Source organism: Heterodontus francisci, chromosome 17 (genome assembly GCF_036365525.1).
Source record: "Heterodontus francisci isolate sHetFra1 chromosome 17, sHetFra1.hap1, whole genome shotgun sequence".
In the NCBI taxonomy this organism is placed as follows: Eukaryota; Metazoa; Chordata; class Chondrichthyes; order Heterodontiformes; family Heterodontidae; genus Heterodontus; species Heterodontus francisci.
The window spans coordinates 4168983-4178780 of record NC_090387.1 but is presented as its reverse complement, the minus strand read 5'-3'; the positions used below and the strand labels follow the sequence as shown (position 1 = coordinate 4178780).

At 43.2% G+C, this 9798-nt stretch overlaps 1 protein-coding gene across 7 annotated transcripts in view; it reads right to left on the bottom strand.

Annotated features, from left to right (window-relative positions):
* Positions 1-225: 225 nt before the first annotated feature.
* Positions 226-9798, bottom strand: part of cebpg (CCAAT enhancer binding protein gamma) — a 54580-nt gene continuing 45007 nt past the window's right edge. For all 7 annotated transcript variants that reach the window (XM_068049025.1, XM_068049020.1, XM_068049024.1 and 4 more), the window contains one exon: positions 226-7829. In XM_068049025.1, coding sequence (XP_067905126.1) covers positions 7222-7707 — 486 coding nt within the window. In that variant the 5' untranslated portion in view covers positions 7708-7829 and the 3' untranslated portion in view covers positions 226-7221. The remainder of the gene's footprint in view (positions 7830-9798) is intronic.

The following is a 9798-nucleotide window of genomic DNA, read 5'->3' as shown; positions in this document are numbered from 1 at the left end:
CTTTTGGTCACCTGTGCCAATAATTCTATATGTGGCTCAGTATCAAATTTTATTTACATTAGGTCAATTTACTACATTAAAGGCACTATGCAAGTATAAGTTGTTGTTGCAAGCACTGTTGGGAATGAGCTGATCACTGGTTCAGACACGAGTGTCTTTTACTGGATCCTAGTGTATTGCATTAGGAAAACCCCACTGTAAACAGAAGCATAACAAGAAATACAATTGTGAAAGAATTAATATTTTAATCTCATTCTTATAACTGAAGACTGCCGTATTCACTTTAATGAGCGCACAGTGTATAAAATAGAAGTGTAAAGCGATTCAAATCTTTCAACATCAAATATCCTGAGCATTTCATTCTGGCATTTAATATCACACATTAACATTTCTGATTTCTTTTTTAAAGGGAGGCATTTACACAGCAAAGCATTTGGTTCTAACACAAGGTTTAAAACAACCCTCTTTAAAAGGAACACTTTCTGACTTCATTAAATAGTAAAGGATACCAAAAAATCATCCTCACAGGGAAAGGGGTCATTTAAAAAAGAATGTTATATACAATTATTTGTTGTGCCTTAGTGTGTGGAGATGAAGGGGTCAGAACCTACATCAGACCAGACAGCAGTGAAATACATTTCAGGACATGATGGCAAAAGAGGAATCAGAACCGAGAAAATGTTATTTGTTGTAAGGAACCAGCAAGGGCTGGGCAGTCGAGAGAGTTGGATATTCTGGAGATGTCTTTGGCATACACGGGGTGTGGGAGCAAAGTAAATGGGTGGGTAGAGTCTGGGATAGGGGAGAGTGTACTTGGGCACTGGGATTAGATTAAATGGGTGGGTAGAGTCTGGGATAGGGGAGAGTGTACTTGGGCACTGGGATTAGATTAAATGGGTGGGTAGAGTCTGGGATAGGGGAGAGTGTACTTGGGCACTGGGATTAGATTAAATGGGTGGGTCGATCCACAGTAGGATTGGGTATACAGAATCTGTGGAAAGAGTTTAAATGGGTGGCATGGAGTCCATGATAGGGTAGAGTGTACAGGAGCCGAGAGAGAAGCGGGCTTGATGCGTGAATGGCCTTTTCTCAGTCATTGCTTTGGTATGTTTGGGTGAGCTGATGCATTTAATGTGCTAGGGTATCCTTCCGGTTCAATTGTAATTTTAATAGTACATGGATCAGGTCCAGGAGCATGTGAGACAGCACCTCTATCCACCATGGTAGAAAGTTTCTTTTATTTATTTTATTTAGAGATACAGCACTGAAACAGGCCCTTCGGCCCACCGAGTCTGTGCCGACCAACAACCACCCATTTATACTAACCCGACAGTAATCCCATATTCCCTCCCACCTACCTACACTAGGGGCAATTTACAACGTCCAATTTATCTATCACCTGCAAGTCTTTGGCTGTGGGAGGAAACCGGAGCACCCGGCGAAAACCCACGCGGTCACAGGGAGAACTTGCAAACTCCGCACAGGCAGTACCCAGAATCGAACCCGGGTCCCTGGAGCTGTGAGGCTGCATGCTAACCACTGTGCCTCAAATCCAAAATGGCCTTACCTGCCAGAAAAAGGACATTTTGACATATCTAGGGCACATTCTCCTCCTTTTTGTCACTTCCTACTCCCACGTTGCAGAACTTTGGGGTTGTCAGTCTTCCTCCTGTACAACACTTAGCTCCTTCCACTGAAACTTAAGCTTATCTGGTGCTCTTTACCATGCACTCAACTTAACCCTCTCCTTAATTTGACCTCCCCCACCCCCCACTTTCCTGACTGCCTGCCGTCATCAATGTACACTCCTTCTACCTGCTCCTGTCACTGTTACCCACTGTTCATATGGCCTACTGTAAGGGTCAGCAGCTGTCAAGTACAGCGAAGCCTGTAAATTAGACACCAAAGGGACTGACACAGACTGCAGGCAGGATTCAAACCTCAGCAAACGGCAGGGACAGAAAGGAATCCAGTAACAGTCATCGTGCTCTTTGGACCCCAATATAGTATATAGCTTGAGCATGTGTGACTGCAGGGTGTGTCCTAGATTTCAGAGTGCCTCTTGTATCTTTTCACAATGGGAGTTATTTGGGACTGTCAATTGTGTTTTTTGGGAGGGTCTGCTTCTACAAGTTTCACTCTACTTGCAATCATAATTTAAACAAATGTCAGGTGCTCCTTCATAAACAACTCTACAATATTTAGCCAATTCTGCTCCTCACTTGCGTCAGGTTATTTTAACAGTGCTGGGCTCTGCTCACCCAAAAACTATCAGTAATCCAGGTTTATACAGGACATTTATAAAATGTACAATACTCATTCAACAATTCTCTTTACAAAATGTCATTTCTCAACAACTATAACAAGATCCCCTTCAAATGCAGCTGAAAATATACAGGTTTTTTTTTTTTTACTTCTTTTCAACAACAAAATTTAAAGGAAAAAGAAAACTTCAAAATATAGCAATATCATTTTATCACAGGGCCCCATAAAGGGAGATACAAACATTTCATCCTATACATTATATTTCTATTATCTTTCTAATATTATGGGGAAAATGTGTTCATTGCTAAAACTTGACTTTTAAAAATACAAAATGCAGTAGTTTTAGGGTCAATTTCATAAACAGTCATTCATTAAATCTAGAGGAAAAACATGGATGCATAAAAATACTGTAGCGTATGTGCAAGGGCACAGTATTTTAACCCTTCGAGTATCCAATGTAGTTTGCTGCTTTGATGCATAAACATCCTGAAAAAATAGGATGCTGTAGGGTTTTTAAACTTACCTTTTTTTTTTACAAAGAGCACAATGGACACAGCCATTTCTGGCATGAATAGCCCTCGGTCTATTTTCTCCCCTATACTGCCCTAACTACAATCTTTCAAAGTTCTCTTCGGAACTGTTCCTTTGGATTGGAAAATTGTGCATGTCACTGAGAGCAGGAAAACAGGGAATTATAGAGCAGTTAGCCCAACATCTGTCTATCGACATTATACAGTCTAAACCTAAGGATAGGGTGACTGAACACTGAAAATTTTCAACTGATCAGGGAGTGCCAGCATGAATTTGAAAAAGGTAGGCGATGCCTCAGAAATCTGATTGAACATTTTGAAGAGGAGACTAAAGTAGTGGACAGGGGAATGTCTATGGAATAAAAACAAAATGCTGGAAATACTCAGCAGGTCTGGCAGCATCTGTGGAGAGAGAAGCAGAGTTAACGTTTCAGGTCACTGACCCTTCATCAGAATGTCTATGGATGTTTTTTATATGGACTTTCAGAAAGCATTTGATAAAATCCCTCTTCACAGACTGTTAGCTAAAGTTGAAACTCATTGTATTGACCTGGTTAGGAAATTGGTTGAGGGACAGGAGACAGACAGTAGGGATAATGGGCAGGTACTCTAATTGGCAGGATGTGACTAGTGGTTTCCTGCAAGGATCTGTGTTGAGGCCTCAACTATTCAGTGTATTTATTAACTTAGATGATGGGACGGAAAGTCACATATCCAAATTTGACGGTGACATGAAGACAAATGGTAAACAGTGTAGATGTGAGTCTATGATTACAAAGAGATATTGATAAGTTAAATCAATGGGCAAAACTGTGGCAAATGGATTTCAATGTAGGCAAATATGAGGTCATGGACCTAAAAAGGATAAAACAGGGTACTTTCTAAATGGTGAAAAGCTAGAAACAGTGGAGGTCCAAGACACTTGGGGGTGCAGGTACACAGATCATTAAAATGCCTTGAACAGGTACAGAAAATAATCAAAAAGGCTAATGAAATGCTGGCCTTTATATCCAAAGGAATAGAATACAAGGGGGTAGAGTTCATTCTTCAGCTATACAAAGCCCTGTTTACATCATGCCTGGGGTTACTCAGAGCAGTTCTGGGCACCACACCTTAGGAAGGATATACTGGTCTTGGAGAGAGAACATCAGATTTACTAGAATAATACCTGGGCTCCTAGGGTTAAGCTACAAGGTGAGAGTAAACAAACTGGGAATGCATTCCCTTGAATTTAGGTTAAGTGGTAATTTGATCAAAGATTTCAAGTTATTAAGGGGAACTGATAAAGTGAGACTCTTTTTGCTTACTTCCGTTGGTTGGGGAGTCTAGGAATAGGGTGTATAGTCTAAACATTACAGCCTGACTTTTCAGGGGTAAAATTAGAAAATACGTCTTCACACAAAGGGTGGTACAAGTTTGGAACTCGCTTCCAGAAACGACAATTGATGATGGATCAATTGTAAATTTTAAATCTAAGATTGATAGATTATTGTTAACCAAAGTTATTAAGGGATACGGGGCAAAGGTGGTTTATGGAGTTAGGTCCCAGATCAACTATAATCTCACTGAATGGCAGAACAGGCTCAGGCAGCTGAATGGTCTTCTCCTCTTCCCATGTTTTCCTACTGGGGCACAGGGTCTGAGGAGCCCCTGCACCTTAGCAAAATAAATGTGTCTCCCCGCCCCCCATCCCTTCAAATCTAGGGCACTGAGGCCAACTACATCAACGCCAAAGCTGCTGAGATCTGTCAACTCAGCAGCGACCAGAAATCAAACCTGGAGACTTCTGTTCTGTGAGAATTTGTGCTGCACTGAACAATGTTACTCCATAACTCAGGCATCAGGCAGCTCTCCTGTTACCTTTCACACAACCCCAGATAATCTCAAAATCCTCAGAAGGGTTAAAATATCAGTACCTGAGCCAGTTAGTGTTTACCTTCTTATTCATGGGGTTACACCTTGCGTCAGTGTTGTCACTGGGCTTATTACATTCAGTCAATCCCATTTAAACTGATGTGATGCAAATGAACAATACCCCAGATGGGTCTGACCATTTGAAGCATCACTTCCTCACTTTTGTATTTATCAAGTTATCCCCATCTATGCTGACAGCCCTGCTGTTACACAGCTCAAAAAACTCTCCAAACACAACCCAAATTTGTAATGGCAAAAATCTGTGATGGTACTTTTGGTTGTGTAAGTAGGGAAGAGACTGAAAACTCCCCATACCTGATAGTTACCTGGAATCCAAGTGACAACACTGGGACAAGGGGCATCAGGAAATATTTATTCAAACAAGTGTCAGGTACCACTGTCACCTGTCAGAAGGTTGTGGATTAACATCCCAATTGAGAACTTGAACACATGATCTAGGTTGACACTCAGCGCAGAATGGAGGGAGTGCTGCATACTCACTGACTTTTAGATGAGATATTAAAACCAAGGTTTGTCTGCCTTCGCAGGTAGATGTTAAAGATTCTGTGGCATGAATCACAGAAAAGTGGGAAACTCTCCCTCCATCACTCAACCAAAACAGCTCATTCACCTCATTGCTGCTTGTGGAATCTTACTGTGCCCAATTGAGTATCATATAAATTCCCATGTGTGCATGAAGTGCTTAGGAATCTGTCTGAAAGACAGATGTGCAAGTTCTTTCAGTGAGGGTTACCCAGTAGATAATAAATGAGGAAGGATATGTTCTAGACCCTGTCTCTGGTGATGTTCAGCAGCCTGATTACTGCATAAGTTACTGAATGGGTAAAGTGAAATGTGCAAAGAGCTTTATAAATGGCGCTTTATACCTGTAACAGCTGGCTGGGAATACACTACAATGCAATCACAAAAACTATAATCAGGGGAAGGGAGGTGAGGGGAGGGGAGGTAAGGCTACAGCAGTTTATCAGAGACGCTGGAGTCTGTTAGCAGCTGCAATGCAGTTCCAGATGGCTGCACGAGTGTGATTCAGCTTCCAATTAGATGGTTTCCCACTTATTACTGTCAGTCCCATACATGGCCATGGATGAGAGCTCACAGTGCAGGTAACAAAGGGGAAGGTGAGGTGGCTGAGAAAGGGAGGCAGAAACTCCCAGTGACAGAAAGAATGGAAGCAGAGAATGAAACAGATGGGCTGCTGAGTACTGAAGGCTATTAACAGAAGCTGCTATTAGCTCCAGACTCCAGAATGTTGTTCTCTTCATGGAAGCAGTTCAGCCCCAATTAAAAGGCAATATTAAAATACTGCATATTGGTTCTAAACCACTTCTCTTGTACTGCTACCAACTTGTTATTTCCAGATTTTTTTAAAAACTGAATTCCAATTCTGAAACTGACCTGGTAAGATTACGAACTCAGCTACTCTAGATTATTCATAAATACCAGAACTACTGCACTCCTGCAAAATAACAACCATGAGGACTGGCAATCAAAAATTTAAAAAACAAGATCCAGCAAGAGCTGTCAGCAACCAAGAGAAAATAATAGAAATGCTAGTGTTTCAGGGGAGAACCCTCGTCAGACCCCAAGCTCCCCACCCCTCGTCAGACCTTGCAATCCCCTCATCAGCCCCTGCGACTGCCCCCCCCCCTTAATACCCTGCGACCACCGCACCCGCCCAAATTCAGTCAGACCCGCCTGCCAAACCCAGAGATCCCTTCCTCATAATCTGTAATCTCCTCATCCTCCCCCGTGACCCAAGCAACCTGGTCAGACCTCACGATCCTCCTCCAATCCAGCCACATCCTGAGAGCAACCCCCCCCCCCCAGTCAGACCCACAGTATGGCTACAAGGCAGGTCGGAAGATTCTTGGGTTAGGAGGGGCACGAGTGCACAATAGCCCAGCTTGTGATGAAGGGACCACTCACAATGTTTATGCGCCTTCTGTGCTTCAGATCTTCTCTGGTCTGCTGTGTATTTCCATTAGTCAGCCTAACCACCCCTTCTGAAGTTAACAGCCAAGTACTCAGTGCCTGACCTTACCACTTTTGCTCGCTCCAGCTCACAATTTTCCAGCCCAATAAAATGAATGGGGTGAAATTACAGGCTGCAAGACCACTAGTGGGAACCCACGGCCCTTATATACATCATCACACCATTACTGTAACAAAAGAACAGAGGGAAAGTGGAAGAAAGTGTGTGGGTGGGAGGGGGACAGATAACTAACAGCATGTCTTGAGAATAATCCTGCATTTAACGAGCGCTGGTGTTGTCTGTGATTGTTGAGCATGCTTTTAGTTTAGTCCGTTCTGTAAACTGTTTTCTCAGTGCTTCAGAGATCTGGATAGTTTCCAAATACCCACTGGACACAACGCTCTTTCCAACTGCACAAATATATGCATTTTTAAAAAATTAAATTAAAAGACAATTGAAAGCAAAACCCCTTTCCATAAAATTTCTCTGATGTTGACACTGTCCTCCCCTGCAACCCGCCTACTGCCCCATGTTGTTAGACTCCTGCCCAGAACCAGTGTTTTCAGTGAACAGTGGGTGCCCGTTATCTGAGAAACTATGCGCATGCTCAAGAAACAAATCCTTTAAGACACTCAGCTCCTTGCTGAGCAGTTTGATCTTTGCTTCCAGACGTTCGTTCTCCTCTTTCAGCTCGTTGACTCTCTGCTGCGTGTCCTGAGCTTTCTGTTTGCTCTTTAACCTGCTCTTTCTCACCGCCATGTTATTGCGTTCCCTGCGCTGCCGGTATTCCTCACTCTCCTTGCTGTAGCTTGCGTTCTTCTTGCTCTGTTTGCTGGGTGCCATGGCCTGGTCAGCCCCTGAGGGGCTGAGAGGATGGAGCTGGGGGACCTGCTGTACACCAACACCACCAGCACTGCTGCTGCTGGTCTGGAGCTGCACTCTGCTCACTCCATTCTGACCTGTGCTTTCTTTAGGGTGAGTGGAAATGACAGAGCGCGCACTCATTTGGGTCAACGGTCCCCTTGATGGTCCAGATTCTCTGCGTCAGGTTTATGATGTGCCAAGTATTACAAAGTGGGAGAAACGTTCCCCAGGAGTAACTGTGATATTCCGGAGATCCTCACAACCTAGAAACAAGAACAGGTAATAATGACTGCATAGAAACTGACAAAACCCAATATGGAGATGGATCTATCTTTAAAGTGCTTTATTTCTAGTTATTGCCTCTGAAATGCTTTGGGACCTTTTATTCAATTAAAGTTGCTCAGAGTGCTATTGTTTGAGTATGATGGGTACCAGGGCTGTGGGTACTGAGGCAGAGACAGATGGCAGGAGATACCAATGAGGCAGATAAAACCAGACGTGTGAGTATTCTCAACCTCAGTTTGGTGTATTTAGTAGACTGCATTATAAAATCAGCATATCGATCTCTGACCAATCCAGTCCCTCGTGCTGCTGAGGCAGGAAGTACCCGGCTCACAATTAACCAGGCAGCAGATCTCAGCTTGTTTCTGGAGGCCACTTGCAATGGTTCCCAGAAACAATCGATGGTCACAGTGGATCCTGTGGAGAACAAATTACAACTGGGGAGATTTGCACTGAGTCAACATTCTGATCAATAGATTTTCCTTTTTGGCAAAGTAATACATTTGTCCATTGTAATACAGTGCATGAATGTGATTTCAAACCTACCTCAGAACAGTTAGTGCAAGACCTAGGAGTGGGGCAAAAACTGCACATAGACAGACCCGCACACATCTGCAGACAAGCATGGGGGTAAAGAGACACAGGGAGAACTGGTCTGCTCAGGATCTAGTCAGCGCGCCCAGATTATGAACATTTAATAAATTAATTACCCTTTAAAATTTTGAATTGCTTCAAATATAAGTGGGCATATGTACTGGTGAAAGGTAATCCCACTGTGGGTATTGTGTGGCAACACCGGGGCTGAGACCTGGAGAGGCACCAGGCAGAAACCAGCATGAAAATTGCAGGAGGTTTCTCAAAATCTCAACCAGTTCATTAATGTTTGCAGGAAACACGCCCCTCCCCTCCACTCCACTCCCCCCCCCCCCCCCCACCCCCACCCAACCTGGATTCCAGGGCAACAGATTCTGCTGCCAAGCAATCCAAGGCAAGCCAATAAACACAGGTAATAGCCCAAGATCATTTAAAGTATGAGGTAATCATTAATATGAAATGGTAATGACATACCTGAATGTTTATAGGTTAAAGTAATATCTGCCATTTAGTGTATGGTTCTGCTAAACATGCCTCTCCCCTGTCACTGACTAGTGGAAAATTAATGCTTTTCTTAACTACACACTTGATTTTAAAAACATTGCCAAGGCTCCTAATGCTGCCAGTGCAGATGCAAACTTGACCCAGTAATTGGAGTGTGTGTCGCATTTATTGGTACAGTAATAAGTTGATATTACAGTCAACATGCACTCCACTAACTAACACCTGTGTATGTTTAATCAGGCAGCATTGTGAAGCAGTTTGTCTGGTAAGTGATTCCAACATCTCTCCAAGATAGAACATTACTGCCCCAGGCACTGGTTTCAATGACTGGGATCGAATTAACATTTACTATTTTGGACCAGTGCCCTGTGGAAGTGCTGCACGCACTAAAAGCAATGCAACTTCTAAACTACAGCAGCAGTCTTAGAGTTTCTCTCTTCACTTGTCATAACTAAAAATCCATGTTTCCACTACTACTTTTCAATATTCGGGAATGAATTATCTTCAATAAATCAAAACAAAGCATCCAAACAGCAGTCGGAGAGCAAGATCACTGCTCCGATAGGGAGTTAGGTCTGGACAAGAAATGACAGCACAACATCCTGGTAACTTGAGAGAGGAATTACCAAAACAGGTAAATAAACTCAAATAATGTCTCAAAATTAATTGTTGTTCCTCATTTTCATGCCAATTTTCTTCCCTTCTCCCCTGCAGGTGTCAACTCCTCACTAGGATACAGTCCCTCACCCCACACTGGGGTACTGTCCCTCACCCCACACTGGGGTACTGTCCCTCACCCCACACTGGGGTACTGTCTGACAAACATTGTCAACTTCTTCACTTTCAGCCTAG